The sequence below is a fragment of the Thermobia domestica genome, chromosome 9 (genome assembly GCF_964235325.1).
Source record: "Thermobia domestica chromosome 9, izTheDome1.hap1.1, whole genome shotgun sequence".
NCBI lineage: Eukaryota > Metazoa > Arthropoda > Insecta > Zygentoma > Lepismatidae > Thermobia > Thermobia domestica.
Genome location: NC_137462.1, coordinates 73,404,131 through 73,429,883, shown reverse-complemented (window position 1 = coordinate 73,429,883; position 25,753 = coordinate 73,404,131). Strand labels below are relative to the sequence as shown.

The 25,753-nt window shown below is 36.2% G+C and overlaps 2 protein-coding genes across 2 annotated transcripts in view; one reads left to right on the top strand and one right to left on the bottom strand.

Moving 5' to 3' along the window:
- Window positions 1-25,753, bottom strand: part of LOC145694746 (uncharacterized) — a 432,718-nt gene that overhangs the window by 320,952 nt on the left and 86,013 nt on the right. The gene's annotated exons all lie outside the window — the stretch shown is intronic.
- Window positions 19,033-20,031, top strand: LOC145694023 (histone-lysine N-methyltransferase SETMAR-like). Its single transcript, XM_081770163.1, is given in 5 exon segments — window positions 19,033-19,351; window positions 19,354-19,401; window positions 19,404-19,548; window positions 19,550-19,801; window positions 19,803-20,031. Coding segments are annotated over 5 exon segments (993 nt in total).

The following is a 25,753-nucleotide window of genomic DNA, read 5'->3' as shown; positions in this document are numbered from 1 at the left end:
CCTGTAACTCCGAAACAAAGTATTTGTGCACCCAGGTTGGTCTGTACTTTTCGTCTTATCTTTGTGTCAGAAATCACCTTCCAAACGTTATTGGTGTTGTTTTGAAACACCATATATATATATCGGGTGTTCTAAAAATGGCGCCCATGAGCCACTCCAGAGCACTATTTTTACAAGTTAAAATAAAGTGAAAGTAATTGTATACATTTCGGGCCCTCGTCTGGAGACGTGAATTGCATTATGTGATAACGTGGCAGATAGAGAACCACAAAGAAGATCTCCCAACCCACCAAATAGATACATCGATTCTTTACAGATGGCAGTTAAAATCAATAGACGTTGACGCTAGCAGCATTTATTAGCATAACAATCGATGTAACTGCTTGACGGATTCCTAGAGCAATGCTAATGGTTACAAGTTAATCTGCGACGTTGCCACATAGTGAAATTATGGTTCCGCATAGCGACTGACGGAGGCAACGAAGGGTCTATTATTATATAGCATTTTTGCTTTATTTTGACCTGAATAATAGCACTGTTATCCGTGGGCACTAGTTTTCAAACACCCGATGTATATATATATATATATATATATATATATATATATATATATATATAGTCTTTCCAGAATATCATAGTTTTTAAAAAAAAAATAAGGATCAGTCATAAAATTAGCCTACACCTTATTAACGATACTACATACTGTGTCCTTGGTAGTGACACAACGATTTTTTTTATGAGTATAGTTTAGTATCAGCTTCTTTTTAATAAGTGGTTTTAAATATAGTATCAATTTTTAGGTTTTCCAAATTTTTCTCAAAAACTACGCATGATGATTTACATTCGCCCACACAATTTAATTCACGTCAATTAAATATATCGGCTGGTATATAATCTTATCTTTGAACTTTTTATGCGTTAAATTCTAATAATATTGTAGAACACTTAATTTCACAGAAAACCACCACACAAAAACTGTACGGATTCTTTTTTAAAGAAAAGATTAATTGTTAACAATCCAGAGAAGAAATTCTTCATTTTTCTCTTCAGATATTCAGTGGCCGATCTAGGCCTGGCCGGAGGACCTGCCACTTCCCCAGTTTCTTGAGTGCAAAATGATTTAAACTATTAGTTATATGCTTTTGAAACTTTATAGTAAGTGTTGCCTTTTATTTTTTATTGTACACTTCTAGGATAACACTAATAGTGGTAAGTTGTATCTATTTATTTTCAACATTTATTTTTCCCATAATTTCTAACTTGAATGTTAATTAAGGGGACCGCGGTGGTTCAGTGGTAGAGCATTTACCTCTTGTTCATGGGTTCAATCCGAGCTCGCGCCAACCGAACCTTGTGGTGGTCAAACACCGTGTGTGTGAGCTTCCTCGGAGTTCACCCGTTTCCTCCCACTTTCTTCATTCCACCATTTCATTCATTACTCATCATCACCGTCTCCTTTAGCCTAACCGGCATAATCGTGGGACGTAAAACTCAAAGATTTCATTTCATTTTTTTTTCACTGGAACCTATTTAAAAATAAAATATTTCATTTACCGTCCTACGAATAATATGCGTTTTAAGGTAAATGAGATGGATGATTGATAAAAAGAATGATTATGAAAAATGGTGGAATGAGAATGCGGGAGGAAACGGAATAAAAATGAAATCAAATCTTTAAGTTTTACGTTCCACGATTATTGAGTTGCGTTGATTTGGAGTTTAACGTCCCTTTCAGCAACGAGGCTATAGGAGATGGGACCTACTGATTAACGCGGAATCCGAACCACATGAGCTTACACTGGTAATTGAATCCGGAATCCCAGGATTATGTCGGCTAGGCTAAAGGAGACGGTGATGATGAGAAATGAATAAAGCGGGAGCAAACGGGAGAACCCCGAAAAAACATACGCACACGGTGTTTGCCCACCAAAAAAAATCACTTGGCGTGATCTGAGATCGAACCAGGGACGTAGAGGTGAACGCTCTACCACTGAGCCACGCGACCCCAGACAATAGAAGAACCTTGAGAAAGCCCATGGCCATGATGTTGTTCGCCACAAACTCACATGGCTGTTTTTGCAATCGAATCACGGACTCTTTGCATCAGATCTTAACGTTTTGCTACTTTTTATTGTTAAAAATTTACTGATTTACTAAATGAATCTCAGTAATAGCCTATATCGCCCCTGGTCTTGTATTTGTGCTTTTTACTTTTTTACTTTTTACTTCCTAGCTCAAATTGACAGAAAGACAAACACGGAACATACAGGACAGTTAAAAATGTCCATAATGATCTTCAGTACGACTTCACCCGAAAGCGGATTACGCCTCGTAATCTGCAGCGGAACGCCTTAGTCACTCTTGCCTTCACTGTGCTACCTTGCCGCCATATTATACCTGGATGGATATCGACTAGCGTCATCAGCCATTTTCGACTGGATGATCCGTGACGTCACCTGTTGCTCTTCGAATTCTCACTCACAGCTAGGCAGCAAAGCTCGCGTTGATAGAAGACAGTAGTAAGAGACAAAGAAGACATAGTATATTTTATTTGAACAGAACAGGAATACACATAATAATAGTGTTCTGTTATGTCCTCTACAATTAATCATATGAAATTTGTCAACAAATAAGACCAACTAACTGTTTGACTCACTTATTCCAACAACAAAAAGAGAGAAAACAAAACAACTGAACTACAAACAAAAATCTCATTAGATTTCGCTTTTTTCTTTTCTTTTTCTTACTTTTTTCTATAATTATTACATAGAGTTCTTCATATAGGCCTACATTATTTCCATTTGATAAATATGTTTTTTTTTAACTTTTCTGTCATTAAATATTTCCACTGCAGCGACGTCATTGGCCTGAATGCAAAAGTATCCTAAATCGCTGGGTAAATTAAATAACATACTAAGTCCACTAAAATTATTTTGTATTAAAAATATTTCTTTAAATTGGACTTAGCCTATAATATTATGTAAGTGAATAGCCCTTGGAACGTAATGCCGACGAATTAAAAAAAAATGGACTTGGGGCGTTTTTCAATTCAAATCTCATTTACGTGTCTTAATAACATAATTAATATGAATAAAAGCTATTATAGAGATAAATAATTCTAGGGATCTGAGAATATCTTTGATTACAAGTGCGAAGTGTATTCACCCGTTTTATTAAACACTTGAAATTACTCATAGTTAAAAAATGCATCTTTCAGTTTAATTTTCCACGGTTATGTCAACTAGGGGCCACGGTGGCTCAAGGTAGAACGTTTACCTCTAGTTCAAGGGATCCCTGGTTGGATCCCAGCTCGTGCCAAATGAATTTTGTGGTGGACTAACACCGTGTGCATGGGTTTCCTCGGGTTTCTCCTGTTTCTTCCCACTTTCTTCATTTCATCATTTCATTTGTCATCATCACCGTCTCCTTTAGCCTAGTCGTTATATTCGTGGGACGTAAAACTCAAAGATTTCATTTCATTTTTCATTATGTCCGCTAGGCTAAGGGAGGCGGGTGATTAAAGTAAGCAAATGGTAGTGGAAGAATTAGTGGAATGAGATAATGGGAGGAAACGGGAGTACCCCGAGAAAACCAGTGGACACAATGTTGACCACTACAAACTTCCTTGTCGGGGATCGAACCCATGCTCCCATGCACCAGACGAAAGGGCTATCTACCGCTTAGCCATAGTGCCCGGCTTAAAAATATAAATATTGGATTCTCACATTTGGAGACACGGTAACTAGCCATAGAAAACTATGAATGAAACCAACTTAAAGTTATGTGAGTCAAGAAAGAAAATCACTTTTGTTTTGTAGTAGCTTCTCAGTGTGAAGGCAAACAAATACTTCAAGGCTTGATTCAGAGTTTAAATCCAAGTAATGAGGTTAGTCCCTGCCTCCTTTCACGCTCAATTATTCGTCTCCTTCCTTTGCTGCTGTTCTATTCAAAATCCCTTTTTTTCCTTTCCAACGTCCCGAGTAAGCTTCGTCTTTCCCTTGAAACGTAATTGATTAAATTTAGTTTGTTGCTTTCTTTGTCTCTTCTCTCGTTGTAAATGCTCGGAAACAAGTATCCCGTTGCGAGAGCAAGTAGCCACACATAAGATTTGTTCCAGAGAGGGCAGACAGCGAAACAAGAGGTGCAGCTGTTGAATTGTATCACAGTTACAATATTTATAATGTGGCCAAATGTTTTGTTTATTTCGATGTTATATTTTTATTATTATTATTATTATTATTATTATTATTATTATTATTATTATTATTATTATTATTATTATTATTATTATTATTATTATTATTATTATTACTTTCCTCATATCTTCAACTTGCCTGCACGCTAGCGACATCTCTGGGCGTCAGACAGGTCACAGCTAGCGACAACCATTAACCTGATTATGAACTATTAGGATTAGCGTGACTGACAAATTAAGGCGTCTTGCGTTTATACACAGAGTGATTAGAGAAATGCGAACCCCGCTTCACACTAGAAATTGTGGCTAGCTGCCTAGCTGATTACATGACCACCCGACTGGTAGTATTGAAGAGAGAACACATTCGAGGCTACATGTTGGTAGACAGCACACTGTTATAATGGGAGGTGGACAGGATTTATCCGCATTCTGATAGGGCAGGATTGTGAGTACTCCAATAATAGGTGGCTCAATAACCCAGACAGCGATACTTGTCGGATGTGCCCATTCCTGTGTAGTGAAGGTGTACAAGGAGTGGGAAGAAAATGGGGTAACGGACGCCAAGAAACAAACTGCAGAGGTCTACGGAAGTTCAAAACGTGTGGTAAGCATCAAGTCAAACAGCTAGTGAAAGGCAGATGCACAACACAGGCGTACATTGGCACGCATGAAGTTCCACAGCTGACGATCCACTTCTTACGACTTGTCACCGCCGACTTCGTTCCGCTTGGGCACTGGAACACGTTTATTGGACTGTGGATGATTGGGAAAGGGTGTGTCGATCCGATAAATCACGGTTTGTGCCACTCCTCTAGAACAGGCGTGTGCATGTGTGGCGCCAATAGCATGAAGCTATGGACCCCTCGTGCATGGTGCGTACGGTACAGGCAGGTGGGGCGGCTGTATGGTTTGGGGATGCATCTGTTGGTATGGACTGGAACCGTTAGTGTGCAGGACCACAGTAAGACATCCATTGTGTACCTTCCGGTGTTACAAGATCACGTAACGGTTCATGCTTCAACGTAACACTTCTACCCACACGAAAACAGTATTTTCAAGGACGACGATGTACGGTGCCACCAAGCCAAGACTCTACTTGCTTTTCTTAAGAAAAACATTCCACGTAGCTGCAGCATATGAATTGGATCCCTAACTCACCGGATCTTAATACTATACAACATATATGGGATGTTGTGGAACGAGCTCTTTGCACCATGACTCTTGCACGGTGGGCTCATTGTGGGACGCTATCAGCAATATATTGTATCGGATCACCGTGGGAACATAACAGCAACTACTTGAATCCATGGCACGCAGTGTCCAGGTCGTCCTCTGATCCAAAGGGACCAACAAAATATTAGCTAAGTGGTCGCAATTCAGTGAGATTCAGTGTAAAAAGGAATAATAATATTTAAATGTTTTCTCCCAGATGATTTTCTGTAATGAATGTAAGAATTAAAAAAAACTAATGACATATATTAAGGGTATTGTTCAGGTATTTTTCTTTCAGTTGGTGGGGTTTGTAATGAAACCACCAACTAAGAATTTAAAAAAAAAATATTTTCATTCATAAAAATCATGATTGCAATTCGGTAGGTAAAAATGGAACAAATTTTTTTGTAGGCCTAATAACTTTTGGATACGTGCATAACATTATTTTTTAAATCACAAGGACATCGTTGGAAGCAGAAGCAAAATAGTGAAGAATCATCTGTAGTCAAATAACAATGTTTGTCAGTAGTACCTCAGGGTAAATTAAAGTTCAAAAATACTTAATTATATATCATTAGATAACAACAATACTTTTTCAGAAAATGTAACTAGGACTTTCCTAAGATTTTGTAAATTTTTATATTGGCTTTTGGCAAAGTAAAATGAAAAATAATTAAGGCAAACAATGACAGTAGTCCATATAAAATGACCAAGTTTGCACCTAAAAGATCATTCTGGATCCTTCATCAAGCATCGAAATGGAAAATTCTTTAATAAATTACAAATATAGAAAGAGACCACTGTATGATCAAACCAAAGGATCTGCAATATAGTAAAGTATGACTACAGAGAACTTTAACTGTCTATTTGCATGCGACATGATATTAGGAGGTCTCTGAAAGTGACAGGCAAATTTGAATGTATACTTAAATATTTAGCTTATTTCTGTTATAATTGGCTTAGCGTTGAGTGAATTTAAAAACTAGCTGTTATACATTTAAGCTAATATACTATGTCTGGTTTTGAACTCAATACTCTTGGACGTTCACAGTTAAATAATTATATTGTTACAAAAAAGTATACACTATACTACAATTGTAAGCTAATTGGTTCATCAATAAAATATTGTCATTTGTGACAATAACAGATTGCAACAATTCGTTTAATTTGACTCTTAAATTTGAGTTACTCGTTTGACTTGATTTACGAACTCACTATTCTTTTTAGTTATTAATGTAATTGGATCTTTATTTCTTTAATTATTTTTTGGCTTACGGTATATATGCAACCCGTAACTGAAGTGTTTTGTAGTTGCATTTTAGCGTTACAATAAGAGCACACTATTGCTAATTATATTTGCATTATTAAAACTTTGTAAAGTTCAACTGTTCACTATTATTAATTTCACTTTCACATATGAAGTTTACTTAGATGGGACATGGCTTCCTGTGTTCCGCAGCAACTTGAAGTAGGTACTGTTTCTGTTCCTCGTCCTTTGTGATAATACCGTTTTACTCCTGTATGAGAGCAACTCTGGGTTCCGCGTAGTCATTAACTATTTACAAGTATGTAACTACTTCATAATCAGCTAAGTAGTCAGTGTTGGATTTCCGTGTCTCTGGATTTTGTGCAAGAAATGTTGTTCGAATATTCAGACGTTCAAAAAACTGCATCGTGTTCTTCGTTACGAAATTTTTGATCTTGGCATCCTATAGTGAAATAAGAACATCTCGAGGTACGTACGTATTTGCAGAGTTGCGGAGGCTCATCATTTCTGGTATCTGTGTTCAAGTTCTCCACTATTTCTTGCTTTGTTTCTGAGGACTGTTCGTCGTCGAAGAACGCCAAGCCAATGAGTTCTTCGCTCAAGTACCAGAGATGACCACGATTTTTTCTTGGGCTTTGAAAATGGCTAGTATTACCTGTATCATATTAGGGAAGGCTTTTCAGGAATTCTAGATCACTTCTTGGAACAGATGCAGCAACTTTTGATAGGAACCACGCTTTCACATGAACTTTAACAAGGAACGTACAAAAAGTAATCAATAGTAATCAAAAAGTAAGTTTTTTTCCTTTCTGATAAGTAATTTTGAATTGGTCTCTAAAAATCCACATTTTAAATGCGTGAAGTGCCTCTTTGCAATCGAAATGGGATGATGAATAGCTCCGGTTGGCACAAATCGCACTCCACGGGGTGGGATTCCTCCAAGAGCTCGTTTGAAGGATGAACGACTAAGAGTAACTTCGTCCAGACTGTGGCCCAAACCTTTGGTAGTTTCTGCTCTAACGAAAGTTACTTCTTTGTCAGTTATTTTCGATCTATTTAACATAGAAGCAAGTTCTCGAGTAAGAACTTTCTTCCAGCTTCTTCGCTTTCTTTTTGTGTCTGAGGATTTCTGCAGGCATGCTGTTGCGAGGGTTTGTATTCATCATCTAGGTTTTACCTTATTTTGAATTACTGCCACTGTCACTATCCCTCGAAACAAACAACATAACTGCATTACTGACAGTGTTAACAATAGTACTTACCTCCATCAATTCGTGTTTTCGTTGCTTCTTGTTTGCCGTCTTGGCTTAATTTTGAGCAAGAGTTCTGTCCACTGACACCATACAACCACGCTGCACCTCTTCTGTCTGAGCGATGAGAAAGTATTTGTCTTCCTTATTTTTGATTTATCTAAGAGCACCCGCATGCGTCATATCAAATATATTACTCAAACTAGCAACAAATCTTGCTTTCCTTTAAATTTGCACATTGGATCCTCAATTTTTCGAGTTTCACAATTGCATGCTTTTCCTCACGAATAGGAATACGAACCCTTTCCTAAAATTATAGTTTCTCGTATACCTCTAGCACTATCATGAATTGTTCTTTTAAGGTTAAATGATAGTTTAAAAAAATGCACGCAAAACATCGTCATTCGAAGATAGTTTACTTCTGGTCAGTTTCCTTATCTGTTCCTAGTAAGTAAAGTCTATTCTTAGTTCTAGTGGCTTCTGCCATGCTAGTAACGAAACATATATCAACTTCATCACAAACTCTCTATCATACCGCAGTCCAAGTAAACACTGCATCACCACATTTCTAGCTTTTTTTCTGCTAAACAAACGGGAACAATCAGCCGCTACAATTCGGTATTATCAGCTTACTGCTACCAAATGTCTCACCGACTGCAGTGTTCCTGGATTATTATCGTTAAACAAATGAAATGCAAGTTCCGTAACCGGAAGCCAAATGAAGTGCGACTGCAACTTATCAATTGAGACGAAACAAAGTTATTTTTCCTGAACTTGTAACGTAGTTGAGGACAAGTTCATCATTGCAGTGAATATTATTTAAAATGTTTAAAGTTTACATTGTTTCTAATGGCATGATAAATACAAAACACAACAGATGCATCAAAGGGAATGAAATACCAATATAAGATGCTAAGACAGCCTTTCTTGATCATTGTTGGAACATTTCCTACAGTGGCATAGTTGATTAGTAATAAATAATGACATGAACTAGATATAGGAAAATAAATGCAGAAAAGCAAAGTGTATCGCATTGTTAATACTACGACAATTAATCGCTAATTTAGTTAAATTTAAGTCGATTGCGCAACCTCTAAATACTGAGCTGTTGATTTGAAATTTTGCATGTATTATTTATTTGTAAAGGAAAACAAATTTAAGGGGTACCACGATAAAATTTCAACTTTTCGAAATTTTGGACCACCCTAATATAACTTAAGGTACAAGTATACAAGTAAATTACCTTTCCCAGACTTCCTCGAAACAATTGATACAAAATTTTATAGTTAATAATAGAATATTTATACTGTATATGAAATATGAAAAAAGAAATCGTTTAAGTCATTTTTATTCTTTAGTGAACTACCGTTGATTTTGGTTAGAAAAAATATAAAATCCGCCACTCCACCCAAGAAGGATCTCTTTAAAATTCTCTAAATGAAAAAGGAAAAATGGGTTTTGAGTATTATTTGATTATGCATAGAAGGCTCGAGTTTCCGTGTTTTAATAGCTCGAGACATCTCTTGTAAATGATATATCTGTCCACTACATGCTATTTGCAATAGTATCGTTATAAGGGGGAGTTGAGAACGGATAGAATTCAAACAAATCACAGTATTACACACAGCTGACTCTCTGATTGCTTTGAACATCTCACATTTGTTTGGCAACTATGTATTTAAACTTTTGATCAAACCACACAAAGCTACAATTTGATTAACTGGCTGTCAACCGATAACAGTAGTCAGAAATCCATTATGTTAGCCTGGACACACGTGCTCAAGCGGAAACCACATTAGTACACCAACCAATCGCTTTGGCGGGGAAGTGATTCAGGATAAATCTATCAGCTTTAATTGAGACAATGATAAATGCAAACAAACCCTTACAAAATACTGTAGATAGTGCAGCTGTAGAAAAAGAAAATAACTTTGGAAATGGATTCTCACACGATATTTACTTAACGGGAGTACGTAAAGACATTTTAGGGAGAATAAAATTTTAAAATATCGATAATCACGAAAAATCAACTTTAAGAAGTAGAAAGTTGAGTTGAAATGTAGCTGCAGAAAGAAGAAATAATAAATATAACTAAAAACCAAGACATATTGCGACGATGTGTAATAAGTAAATCATATTTTATTCATGGTTTCAGATATTAGAAAAAATAATCAAATAAATGACTTAATTTTCGTGTTTACTTGGAGCATAGTGCAGATTGAAACAACAGATAGCTTGACTTCCACTTATGTAAATGTCAGAAAATTCATACGTCCAGAAAACTATTTTCGTCAAGGATTACAGGGAGTACCATATGTTGCTTGTTACTTGGTATAAATATATATACCGTGGAAGTCGTTGCTTATAGCAGAAAGTAGCAACTAATACAAATTCTCTCTCTTAGTTACTAGATATTTATGATTCCCTAGAAGGCCTTGGCGTTCTCGTTTCTCATCTTCATTGTTAGACAACTTATTCCTACATCCAAGCCTTCTGTCTGGTATATATATATATATATATATATATATATATATATATATATATATATATATATAGTGTGTGTGTGTGTGTGCCGCCTGTATTGCTTTCACATCAGCCTTATTTTTGTTTTCATTTCAACACCCTTACTCCATAATTATTAATTATACATTGGTCCTTCTAAATATGTATACCTCATTATTTGTATCTATTACAGGTTATTTTTTTCATCCAACATGTTAATGCCACAAAAGTCTTAAGTCCTATGATCTCTGGTAATATGTTTAAATAAAGATGTTTCTCATATATACCATTCCATAGACCAACCATTGCCCTTGATCCAATTGTTGCGATTTCCTTTGCCTACAAGAGGGCGTAACCCTCTTAGCTTTAAAAAAACAAACCTTGATGTTGAGTTTTTTTTAACGCCGTTATATTTTACTGTGTATAGTTAAATAAAATTAAAGTGTACAAGTTAATAATAATAATTTTCGGCTATACTTCATTAACCATAGTGTGTACTGTTGCCTTGTTAGTGTGATATTGGAAAGCTTCATAAGGGTGTAGCTTAGGATCAGATTCATTTTAAAAGATGGTGTGGTTATCGCACAACCCCAATTTTGAGGTTTACAAAAAGAAAATAATATTTTTCTTGATTTTCTCAAAAACTTCGCATGAGGATTTACACCGATTCATATCATTTTATTTACCTTAACGGGATCTATCAACTGGTCACTCCCTTCCCTCAATTAAACGCAAATAATATGGTAAAATTATTATTATTAATCATATAGGCTATCCTTCAGAGTTACTTACCTTCTTTTGCATTTTCGAGCAACTTGATCCATCATTCTCTGTAAGGAACATCTAAGTTAAGACAATACAAGCAACCGCACGCTCTTTGCACAAAAAACGAACTGAAGTTCCGTAGTCAGACGGAATTTTCCTTTGGTTAACTTTTTATATATTTCTGTTCTCCTCCCTATATAGTCTTTTTGATTCGCGAATACTTCTCAGAAGTTATTGATTGTCAATGGTATCTAGGTTACAAAAGCGTCCTTGTACAGACCATCACGTAAATTTATAGGACTCCTAAAAAAAAATAAAAAAATACGATAGTTAAAAGGAGGGGGAGAGGAGGGAATAGGAGCTATTAATATGCATCCGTGATGGCAAGATTGAAGATTACCAGGTCAATAACAAAATAGCAAATATAGATACTCATATTATTTTCTCTTTGTCTCTGAAAAGTAAGAGCTATTGAGAAAGATGCGCGTAGAAAAAAAAAAAAAGAAGAAGAAGAAGAAGCAGAAAAGTTACTAGCCATACACACAGACACAAGCGTGCACACAAAATATCGAACGTAGATTTCACCAATCGATCTAGTAATATAATGCTCCTTTCTGTTTTAGGAAACAAATCCTTATGGTTTATTCCATATTCAGGATTTCCTGTTTCAGGGCCTATTTGGAGTGTTTTCCACTTCCAGGAGTGTTGTCCTCTTCCGGTGTCGAAAGAGAGGACAAAAATAGGTGCAGGTGTAATTAGTATGTAACTACAGGCTATAAAACTGAAAAAAAAGCAAGTATAAAATAGCATTTATTTTCCTGCTTAATCTTTCTCATGCGCTGATAAAAGAATGTGTTATTCTAAATGTGCAAGAGAGCTTCATCAAACATAATTTCTGGGGCTGCCGGTAGGTGTAGCTGAGCTATATTAGGCATTAGGCTAACGATCGAGAAGTGGAACTCATTGGTAGCATGGGTGAAATTTTAACTGTTCTTGACGTTTCTGTGTTCGTGTCCCTGTCGAATCTAGTAGTCCTAAGCAGTAATAGAATGAGAAAATTAGTCAAGAAGATTTTAAAAAGTGATGGAGCACTCACTTCTGGTGCGTTGGTTTCTTGGTTCTATTCCAGTTCACGCACAGAGAAAAACCTACCTGGCGTACGTAAAAACGTAGGTTGCATGCGTAAATCCTGTAGTTTTTGGACTTAACGTGCAGCAAACGTATAACTGAAAATGTATACTTTATAATACTTCCTGTATAAGGGTTCCATCTATATATGCTTTCCGAATGAAAAAATAGAACTGTATATATGCAGTAAGGATCTCACATATAGATAGACGTATATAACATATAGCTGACATATGTAACATACGTATACTTAAGAGTCTTCATCCCGGCGAAATTAAAATACCGCTAATTTTACAGTAATTATCTGATATTTTCAAATAGATAAAAGATAATTAAAATGTGGAACAAGAGGGCCCTAGACAATATTATTTTGCGTGAGGTACCGTTATCACATCACCTAGTGGTATTCCGTTTTCAGCTGTTTAGAAACGCGAAAATAAATGCCGATTTTCAAAATGGTTCGAAATCGAAAGCAGATAAGTGAGTCGTGATAACGGTATCTCATGTAAAATAATATTGTCTAGGGCGCTCTTGTTCCACGTTTCGATTATCTTTTATCTATTTGAAGATATCACATAATTACTGTAAAATTAGTGGTATTTTAATTTCGCCGGGATGAAGACTCTTAAGTAATATCTTAAAGACTGTTACATGTCAGACATTCTGCAGATGCATGATGAAACATCTAAGCGGGAAAAATGCAGTACATACGTAGCATATGGATAACATATGCTTCATACAGATTTCCGTAGTAAATATACGGATCCCATATATTTGCACAATATACCGCTGTCCGGATAACATATTTTTCTCGGTGCGCATTGTATGTTTTTTTTTTTTTTTTTTTTTTTTGTGAACAAATGCCATATGCGTGTATTTACTCGGGGTTTTTGTTTCCTCCAACTTTATTTATTCAAGCATTATCAACTTTCTTATTACCGTCTCACTTAGCAATAGAATACAATCGTAGGATTTCTTAAACAAACAGTTTCTAACAGTGTATCTTAAAACTGTATATATATATATATATATATATATATATATATATATATATATATATATATATATATATATATATATATATATATATATACAACGAAATTATAAACTAGGTAGCAGTAATTCTTAAATTACTGATATTACAGCGAGCTTGTTTTTCCAACAAAAACTAGTCTTCATTTGCCTTTAATTTCCATACTTTTAAATTAACAGATAACTACATTGTGTTAATGAGTGACCAAGCAACATTTGCTAAACAATTTAGTTATTCCTTAATTTTATTACGCTCTCACCCACAAAGATTTACTGGTCAGCTAAAAATGTACTTAATGTGCACACGTGATGTACGATAACCTAACTTTGAAAAACTGATAAGTTAACCAAAGAGTATATTAAATTCTTTTACACGTGAGAAGAAGACAGTAACATAGTGTAGCAGGAAAATCGTTACACTAAACTAACACTGAGATAAAATACTTTCGTAAATGGAAAAAAGGAATCTTACTTGAGTAAACAACAGCAAACGACCAAATGAATTTAGAAACATACTTTATGATGTAATGCAACAGCATTCTGGTTATAGATGTCGTATTAATAATACATTTGAAATTACGACTGAATTAAGACTTATCCTCCAGATACTACAATTGTTTGTATTCGATTACTTCATATAATTTCGCGGAACATTGAAAAGTATTACAGGAACCTAGATTTTTTCCCCTTTCTACATCAAGCCTCCTTCTCAAACCTAACCAATAAAACATTATGAAAAAAATACGTAGGAATTCAATTACAAAGGCGTATTCATTTTTTTCTTTATAATAATTTGAAGAACCTGAAAATGTAGCAGAGGAAACCGTGCAATGTATATCCTTTAGGTAACAGTTATGAACTGCTCTCAAGTAAAATGCTTTATTTAAAAAGGAAAGAGACGTAAAAATCCAGCATGTGAGAAGCTTCTTCCCTGGGCTCACAGGACTCACCATAAAAATCCTTGGAGTACTCGTATTTACTTTCTCATCCTTAGGGTAAAAAGCAATTTAGCCCTCTTTCCATTTCTACCGCTGTATGCTTGTGTGCGTATGGGTCTGTGATTTTCAGGAATTCTCGTCCTACTCACACCCTTTTCTCCAGTTCCCGAATCCAAACGTTTCATCTCATCTTTATGCCCTTTCTTCTATTGTAACGCACACACACACCAACAAATTTACGTCTATCGTCCGTCATGCAAGCTGAATTGAAAAATGGGAACTTGGTTAGAATAGTTGAAAGCCAGCTGGTTGGCTGGAGGGTAGTTAGTTCCTAGGTTCTTCACCCTCTGGCAGCACACGGAGAGAAACCTAGGATTCAGCATTGCCAATCCATTTAGTTTTGACAGAAAAAATGTGTTGGATTAGTTAATACAGTTTCAATTTAATGATTTTCTCATTAATGTTTTATTACTAAAATTCCACTTTAGCACAAGAATTTCATTGCAGCATTCAATATTTTTAAGGAGATAAGTTCACCAAAGATTTCTCTGTCTGTCCGTGCATCTGTGTGGGAGACCCAAAATCTGAAGAATTACTTGCTGGATCACCATCGATTTTGACCAGGATGTAGACAGTCCAAAATTAGGAATCGAGTCCGTGATTCATCGAGTTGATCCCAAGATATGGATAATCAAAACTCGGTTCCCCATATATTCTTATGGGAATAATTATATATATAATCCTTGCTTGGTAGATTGCCTGCAATGCTGTTGATATTAAATGATAGTATAATGCCCAGAATGCCCAATACTAATCTATCCATAGAATTCAGTGCTAAATGAAAGGAAATTGTTATCTACTCGACAAATCTAAAGATTTGAATATTTTCTATTTTCAAATATTCATTCATCTTATTAAAGTTTTTCAAAGGGGAATGATGTTTGAGAGGAAATGCAAAAATTCAAATGTTCACGTTGAATACACTGTGTTAATCTAGGCCCCTTTACGTGACATATACTGTATAAATCTAAATCCTGTACGTGATATTCACTGTGTTAATCTAAACTCATTTACGTGATATATACATTGTGTCAATCTAAACTTCTTTACATGATATAAATTGTGTCAATCTAAACCCCTTTACATGATATTCACTGTGTCAATCTAAATCCCTTTACGTGATATATACATTGTGTAAATCTAAACTCCTTTACGTGATATACACTATGTAAATCTAAACCCCTTTACGTGATATTCACTGTGTCAATCTAGACCCCTTTACGTAATATACATTGTGTCAACCCAAACCCGTTTACGTGATATATACAATGTGTCAATCTTAACTCCTTTACGTGATATACACTATGTAAATCTAAACCCCTTTACATGATATTCACTGTGTCAATCTAAATCCCTTTACGTGATATATACATTGTGTAAATCTAAACTCCTTTACGTGATATACACTATGTAAATCTAAACCCCTTTACGTGATATTCACTGTGTCAATCTAGACCCCTTTACATAATATACATTGTGTCAACCTAAACCCGTTTACGTGATACAAACTGTGTCAATCTAAACTCCTTTACGTGATATACACTGTGACAATCTAAATCTCATTTAGTAATATATACACTATGATAATCTAAACCCCTTTATTTGATACACATTGTGTCAATCTAAACCCCTTTACATGATATTCACTGTGTCAATCTAAACCCCTTTACGTGATATATACACTGTGTCAATCTAAACCCCTTTACATGACATAGACGGTACGACTGCTACTTGTTTTAAAAGTAAATTAAGTTATTCTACTAAATATAAATTATTTATAAACAGTCAAAGTAGTATTATTTTTTCTATAACTGAGACCTAACTCTTGTACAAGTATTAACATTCAATTTGTTAAATTTCATAGCCTCGAGGGTAAAGCAAACCACAATGAAAACAACTGATTCATAATTTAAATAATCATATTAATTGGTGGCCATTATAGGACTGTGCGAGAAAAGGTTCAAGTGAAATTTATAAACAGGACATTGCCTAATAAAATTGAGATAATTGGGCAACAAACAATTGTCGTTTTAATTTCTTTCATTGGTGCCCTTGGGAAATCCTAATGTTTTTGTCAGGATATCTTTGTAGCTGATAGCTATGGTTAGTCAGACCAATCAGGAACGTCCTCAATGGTACCGAATAACTTATGAAGAATTATATCTTTTTCACTTTCCGGGGAGAAAAGTCAAGCTCTACTGAACTGATATCAAGACGTAAGCATTTCTGATTTTTGCCTTTTCAAAATCTTTCTTACTGTGTATGCGATGGCAGTGTATATCTTCTTCTTCCATATCTAAAGTTCCATATATTCTGACGTCAAATACGGGACTTTCGCGTATTTTAACAATTAAATTCTCTTTTATGAAATGTGCTAGATATTTTAACAGTCCTTTTAGCGGCAAGGCTAGGAGACGTGAACCTACAGCTTAACATAGGATCCGAAGCACCTGAGCTCCCGCCGGAAATCGAAGCCGGGTCTCCCATGCCAAAAGCACGTACGCTAACTGCTTAGTCATGAGGGAGCTCTGACACAATCAGATATAGCCTACTGCATATGCATAATAATGAATCTGTAAGTACCATGAATGTTAATCGTTCAAAGTACATAATTTTGGATGAGATTTTAAATTGGATTTTTTTCTTCTGAAATTGCTTTTAAAGTAAATAAACTTGAGATGTCTCTGATACTACTAGTTATGTGAATATCAGGTTGAAACTATATTTTCTCAATAAGTTTAAATGTATTGTCTCAATTATTTTCGTTTGAAACACTATTTAAATAATAAATTAATAAATTCAAACTTTTTCCTCAAATGTTTTTCTTTCCTCCTTCATGACAACGCTTGGCTTCTTTCGTCATCCTTTATATAAATTCAAATACACTGTTATTATCAAAAGAGTCTTCACGAAACAACATGCAAATAATGTAAGGCTTTGATTAATTGAAACCAGAAGAGGGCTGTGTTCGATACACTTTTTGTCATCGTTTTCCACTTTGAGCTCCAGAAAATATATATATATATATATATATATATATATATATATATATATATATATATATATATATATATATACATTTTCAAAAAATTATCTTCTTTCGCTGATTTCATAATCATCATAATTTTTTGTAAACTAAAATTGTATAAATTATCAAGTATTATGTATCTCTTTCTAATGGACTACTTTCCTGTTCCTACGTTATTTTTAAAATATCTCCTCCGGACTTTCGTTTTAAGCCGATTATGTACGATTATACAGGGTGTTTCAAAATAATACCGATAACGTTTCGGAGGTGATTCCTGACACCAAGATAAGACAAAAAGTATAGACCAACCTGGTTCATAAATGCTTCCTTTCGGAGTTATAGGCTGCTGAAAACATGAAAAAGTGAACAGTAATGGTTCATAGCTCCAATACTATGGGACCTACCGTAGTCGGGTCAAGACTTCACTTAGGAACTAGTATGTGCCCTATCCAAATATCCATGTTGCAAAATCCTGCGGTACTTCCGAAACAACTTTCATAGAGGTAGTTAGCGAGTATTTCAAATTATATGCCAGAGCCAAGCTTCCTCTACAAGAATTTTTGTGTGAGTACCTTAGGATTCTGAAACATGGATTTTTGGATAGGGCACATATTAGTTCCTAAGTGAAGTCTTGCTCCGACTAACGTACGTCCCATAGTTTTAAAGCTACGGACCTTTAAAGTTCATTTTTTCATGTTTTCGGCAGCTTTTAACTCCGAAAGGAAGCATTTGTGCACCCAGGTTGGTCTACACTTTTTGTCTTATCTTGGTGTCGGGAATCATTTCCCAAATGTTGTCGGTGTTGTTTTGAAGCACCCTGTATATTCTGTATATACAAACAGCAAAAATGTAGTCATGGATTTTAGCATTCAGTGAATGAGGATCCTTTTTAAGGGTCTTGGTTTACCGAAACTCTTTTACGTATTTATTCTGTTTGTCCGTGTGGCCGTCCGATTGGGAGACAAAAAAAAAAAAAAAAATCAAGAACTACTTGATTGCATAATCGTCAATTTTGACCAGAGTGTAGAGCGTCAAAAGTTACCGAATTCGTGAATGGATAATGTAAACAAACTAGAAGTAGTGGAAGTCAACTATTTCCGGTTTTCCATCATAATAGAGCAAAGATGATAATAGATAGCAAGAAGCTGTTTTCTGCAATCCATGAAGCATCTCAAGAATGATACTAAAACCGGAATTGATTGAAATCCACTAGAACTCCCGGTTTCAATGTTCATCTACAGTATAGAAATGATAATAGATATCAAGAACCTGTTTAAAGAGTGTAACACGCTTAACACTGTTAATACTCTTGGAAAATATACACACGACTACTACTGAATTCTTCTGTACCTTTATTCTTAATCTGTACCAACCGCAACTCAGTTAATTATCTCCATAATATTCCACAATTACACTAACATGGATATACATCTCAATATTACTCTAATCAACAAACCATATTATCATGTTGTAAAGAAAGTTCTTGCGGTTTCTGTTACTTTTATTTTCAATGATGTTTTTTTTCAACTCAAGTGTCGTTATAATATTGTACCTATATATATAAGTTTAAAGCGGGGTTTCCGCTTTATCTATTCGTTGTATTGGTTTTGTTTTAAAATATACTTTTTCACTTTTTTCAGGACTTCAAAGATAGCATGGACAAGAGGCAAATTCGCACGATTTTCTTGTTCCAGTTCAAGCTAGGCCGAAAAGCTGCCCAGACATCTCGTGATATCAACGAGGCGTTTGGCCCAGAAACCACTAACGAACGTACGGCACAATGGTGGTTCAAGAAATTCCGCAGAAGTGATGAGAGCCTGGAAGATGACGAGCGCAGTGGTCGGCCATCCGCTGTTGACAACGACCAACTGAGAGCCTTAGTCGAAGTCAGTCCACGCACAACTGTTCGAGAGCTTGTTGAAGACTTCGGTGTAACACCTATGACAATTTCCAATTACCTGCAAGGGATTGGGAAGTAAAAAAAGATAAATGGGTGCCGCACGAATTGACCGAAAATAATCGAAATTGAGTGAGGTGGTGTCTTCCCTTCTTCTGAGGAACAGGAACGACCCGTTTCTATACAGGATTGTGATATGTGATGAGAAGTGGATCCTTTACGACAATCGGCGACGTTCGGCGCAGTAGTTGGACGTCGGTGAAGCTCCTCATCACGAAACTTCACCCACAAAAGATCATGGTGACTGTTTGGTGGTCTGCAGCCGGTCTCATCCATCACAGCTTCCTGAATCCGGGCGAAACGATTACGGCGGAGAAGTACTGCCAACAAAACGACGAAATGCACCAGAAGCTTCGACGTATGTGCTCGGCATTGGCCAACAGAAAGGGACCAATTATGCTTCGCGACAACGCTCGTCCGCATGTTGCACAACAGACGCTGCAAAAGTTGAACTCATTGGGCTACGAAACTGCCTCATCCACCATACTCGCCGGACCTCTCGCCCGCCGACTATCACTTTTTCAAGCATCTCGACAATATCCTCCGCGAGAAATGCTTCAAAAGTCGAGACAATGCCGAAGCGACTTTTAACGACTTCGTCGCGTCCAGAACTCCAGAATTCTACGCTACCGGCATTAACACACTTGTTTCTCGTTGGCAAAAGTGTATTGATTGTCATGGTTTTTATTTCGATTAATAAAGGTTTGATTGAACTGAGATATGCTCTTTTAAAATTAAACGTTGAAAACCGCAAGAACTTTCTTTACAACCTGATATATCTTCAGTACATAATCTTTTGTGATCAATCTATCTTCAATCAATATCTAGTTATTTAATATTCATAATCTTTATAGCCGTCTTGTATAAACAAATCGATCAAAATCTATTACAAATTGTGATTCTAAATATTTCACATTCATCTAAATTTTACAAAATCCATTTTGATCTATAACCATTTCATGAACTAACTGTTTACACCATATATTCCCTAGCAAGATACTAATATGAGTATGTGTCATTATATCAAAACCTTACAAGCCCGTGGCCTCATTCCATACCTATCAACAAATACCACAAATTTAATTTAATTTTCATTTAAATTAAGGGGAGAAAAGAACAACTATAGACATAAATGAAAAGGAGAAGAGAAACTGGTTAGGACATTGGCTGAGAAGGAACTTAGAAAATGAAAATCTTTAAGTTTAACGCCCCACGATTATGTTCTTTAGTTTAAGAAAGATGATGATTAAAGCAAGTGAATGATGATAGAAGAATTGATGGAATGAGAATGTGCAAGGAAACAGGATAACCGAGAGAAAACCCAGGGACACAATGTTGCCTACCACAAACTTACTTAGCCAGGGATCGAAACAGCTACCCCACGCACCAAAGGTAAACGGTCTACCACTTGAGCTAGCGTGAGAGAAACTATATCATGATGGACGAGCTAAAGAGTATGGCAGCAGGAAAAACAGGGAGAGGCGAAAGATGCTACAATTGATGGATGGCATTTCAACCAGAAAAATCATACGTGAAGACGAAGTTAGCTCAATACTATAACGCATGGAAGCTTCTTAGTTGCCACAAATAACCGGCCAAAAATGGCAGAATACCAATGATGATAATGGTGATGATTTATTTAAATATATGATGTTTATCAAACAACCTGAGCTAAATTAAAAACAATAATAAATGTTTCTGAGTATGTTTTATATTAATGACTGCAATTATCAAATAGAAGTCAATAATACATTATCGAATAGGAATTAGAATGTAAATGACAAAAATGGGAAATTCAAAAATTTTTGATTCCTAATTTCGGCTTAGAAATAAGTTTGAAAATAAAGAAATATATATAAAATACAAACTTAATTTCTTGCTTTTTTCTTTTTCTTTTTCTTTTTTTTTTTTTTTTACTCCAAAGTAGGCCAAGTGTTACTTTATTTGATCTCGACTTGTACGAGATGGTTGATCATTTACACTATCTATTTTGTTTTTCACAAGCAACCCTGCACTGCACAAAGCTAACGTGCCCAGCAGAAGCACTTCGTGCATTTAATTCCATATCTGCAAACCCGTTTATTGATCAAGAAAAATGAAGTTTTCTTCGTATGCTGACAATGAATCGTTTAATAAAATTGTATTAATTCTGCCTGGAATTAGAAACCATTACTAATTTTCCTTTTGGCGCATTTAACGTAAAAGTTCCTCCATACAAAGGGTGTCCTAGTGGGTTGTGGCTTTCTTTGATACGCTACTCTGTGCATATCAATATAAATCTAGTGGTGGGGAAGCTACACGGCTTAAATTATTTAGCGTTCCCTGTAGTTTCAGTAACCATGTGTTCATGACAGTGAAGCAATTCTACTCCATACTTTTTTCCTCTTTTTTTAAAGGAGATAATCGTATAGTTACTAATCGTTAGTTACCGTAACTTACACGCGATATTTAGAAATGTCTCAGATTTTTTTTACCAGCGTAACTGCGACGTCTGGAAATAGGATTTTTTGGTTCAAACATGATTTAAAGGACATTTATGTAGTCTATAAACAAATCCTGTTCATTTTAAATAAGCGGTAAGCGTTTTAATTTTTGGAATAGCAGCGAACCTAAATGCAAAAGATAACTGTGTTATTTACCTTTTTCGATGTTTAAGCTTTTGTGTAATAAAAAGTATGACGGTGACTGGAGGTAAAGTAAATGGAGGTGCTGTAATTTATTATAAAAGAGTACTCTTTTTCTAGTTTAAAGTCCCACTGTTATGCCTTTTAGATTAAAGGAGAAAAATTTTTAATGAAAGTAAATAGTTGTGAAATTACATTTTTGTACTCTTCCACCGAGAATTGAACCCGGATCACGAGCACCACAGGCACAAGCGCTAGTCACTAGACCATTGAGGAGGTCTAAACTTTACACATCCACATTTAACAAAAAAAAAGGCGGCTTTCGAAATGTGGATACGGGGAAGATTGGAGAGAATTAGCAGAGTAGAATGGAAAACTAATGAGAACATACTAGAAGCATCTATACACATATCACTAACCGTTCCTCGACTGTGTAACTGCAATCATTCACATCAGCCACAGCTGCACAACTGAAGTGCTCCACGTGGTCGAGAAGACAGGAATACTAGTGTTACCAATAACACAACTACAATATTACATTGACATTGTTCTCTATGATACTCAAATCTAGGGTAGAGCTCCTTCGTGGCTAAGCGGTCATACTGTGTTTGGCTGTTGAAGTGAGTAGACGTGTCTTCGCTCTGTGTAACAAGCTCTGACGTGTTTACCTTCAACGGTGCTTTCCTTAGCATTCAATTTTGCTGTTGTTCTTTTTTTGTTCTTTTCTTTCTCTGTTATTTTTGTGAGTGAATTCGTTGAATGAACCATGTCGTTAAAAAGGGTCAATACATTAAAATATGATTTTGGTGGTGTTTCACAGCGACCAAGTACCTTGAGTTTGCATCAGTGGCTCAGTGATTCTTTCAAGTTTTCTGTTGATGATGTCTTGAGTATTGAAATGGATGTTTATCGTAAATTGTTGTATGTGAAACTTCGTACCGAAGAACTTTGTGAAAACGTTTTGCGTGCTTCTGACGGAACTGTGTACTATAGTGATATATATGGTCAACATGCGGTACCAGTTTTGTGGGCTGATGTGCAAATTGTAACAGTTAAATTGCTTTGTACACCAATGGAACTTGACGATTTTGAAATTAAGAAAGTTCTTGGGGACTATGGGATCATCTCTAAAATTTCTGATGAACTATATTCCGTTGATCATATTTACCCTATACGAACCGGACGTAAATTAATACGTATGGAAGTAAAAAGGCCTATTCCATCTTTTGTTGTCATCCAAGGACAAAAGTTTTGTGTCACATACCCCAACCAGATCCGAACATGTCTCAGGTGCAATGGGGCTCATATGTACTCCAATTGTCCCCTTCGAGTTCCCAGTGATCCGAACAGTTATGCAGGGAAGGTAGCTCCTATATTTCGCAATAACGATCCTGCAGAGCGTCTTATGCCTAAATTTGACAGTTTGCCCCTTCCTTCCCGACACGGGAACAAACCCACCACTAGTGTATCGTGCTCATCTGACGCAAATGTACCTACAATGGACGCTTCTCAATTTCCGGAACTACCAAGTACGAATGTTTCCTGCGAGCCGAACAGTGCTAAGAGTATTTCCTCAGAATCGTCCGCAAGTGCGTGTTTTAGTTGTTCCACTGAAAAACAAGATGGTCCACAGCCGTTACTACTCCCATCTGATGCACCTTTATCTAATTCTGTTTCTGATCTCGAAACAATTCCTGGAGGACAAGATCTTTCTACTGCGCCGATTTCTACGACAGTTAATCGTAATGAGAGCTGCTCGCCTGGCTCCCAAGCAAAGTGTGGTTCTCCTGAAGAAAGGTTTCATGCTCCCTCCCCCTCATCTCAGTCTAGTGAATCGGAGGTCGCTTCTCCTATCATGGAAGTAAGTACAATTAGTGACGACAATCGAAATCGACGCAAGCGTACGAAACGTAATGAATTGAGTCAAAAGCTATTTTAAAAGTCTGAAAATGACACGAATGCGTCTATTCTGTCTCCAAATACTGACATTATGTCGTAATATGGTTCTTAATACAGTACATGTGCTATATTTTAATGAATTCAGTTTAAGTATCTTACAACACGTTAGTCTCTTCTTCTATAATACGTTAGATTCATATGTATGTCATTTCGATGTTTTAAGCTTTCTTTTATTGTTTCTCTTGTCAGAAATTATGCCGTTATCTTTACTTTCACTGCTCATTTTTTGTGTCGGTGGTTTTCTGTGCTTACCAGTGTGATGATGCTTAAAATTGCTACGATTAACATTAATAATTTGCAAAGTTCCGCCAAGCAGTTTGCTCTTTGTGACTTTTTGCACATAGAGGGCATTGACGTTGCTCTTTTACAAGAGGTTGGTATTTCTGAATTTAATCTTAGTCCATCCTATGCTGTAGAAAATAACTTTGACAATAGTGGCACAGGTACAGCTATTACTTACCGACATTCAACAAATTTTTCTTCACCTATGTTCCATCCATCTGCTCGAATAATACGGGGTAATCTAGGAGACATCAATCTTGTCAATATTTATTCTCCGAGTGGTTCACAAGCTGTACCAGGCGAAATGCTTTCTTTTCCCAGGACGTTGCTCTGTCGTTTGGATCCAATGTTGACAGGTTAATTTTGGCTGGAGATTATAATTGCGTTTTAAGGCCTGAAGATCAAACGCTGGGATTTAACTACTGCCATACCCTCTACGAGTTAGTCGATGGACTTCATTTACGAGAAACATGGATCTGTCTGAAGCCACAAGCACGGGATTACACTTATTTATCACACCAGGGTGCCTCTCGCCTTGATCGCATATATGTATCTCCTGTGTTAGTACCATGCATTAAGCACGTTGAAATTGCCCCCACTTCCTTTTCTGACCATTCAGCCTATATCGTATCTTTCACCTTTCTGATCTACGAGTTGAGCGAGGTAGGGGTTGTTGGCAATTCAATACCTCGTTATTGGAAGAAGATCAATTTTGTGCTGAGTTTCAGTCCAAATGGCGTTACTAGCTTAGGCAACGTCAATATTTTCCCACCGTAGGCGACTGGTGGAATACTTATTTCAAACCACGGTTTACAAGTTTCTGTCGGTGGTACTCATCTGAAAAATCCAGAGATCTTCGTAATCTGCTTTACTTTTATACTAGATGTTTGCGAGAAGCTCGCTGTGCTGTTGTTTCTGACTTATCTATGTTCTCTCAGGTTAAGCGCTATCAAGCTTTGCTTCTCAATTTGCATCGCCGCCGTGTAGCTGGCATCAAGGTCAGAAGCAAGGTTCCCATAATAGATGCTGATGAAGAGCCATCATTACATCATGTCCTCAAAGAAATCAAACGAGGCCAAGGAAAATGGATCCACCAAATCATAGATGACGACGGACATCTTCATAAGGATGTTGCTTCCATTAAACATGTGTTTTGGATGCACTACTCAGAACTGCAGCCACTACTACAGCGTCTGGGGAATCATCTGCTTCACTTTCTGGTATTCTTGATGATGCAGCACAGCAATCTCTTGTTCGAGCTTTTAGTATTGAAGATGTACATCACGCTATTCTCGCAGCTCCGAAAGGTAAATCTCCAGGACTAGATGCATATCTGCAGAATGGTATGTTAAGTTTTTCCCTCTAATTGGTGAAACACTGACCTGTCTCGTTAATGAATATTTCAGTAATAACCCACAGAGACTGTATAGAAGTCCTGGTGTCACAGTATTTATACCTAAGCAAGGACACCCTACAAGTGTTACTCATTATCGACCCATCAATCTCCTGAATTGTGATTACAAGTTGCTTGCTCGTTGTTTGAACAACAGACTC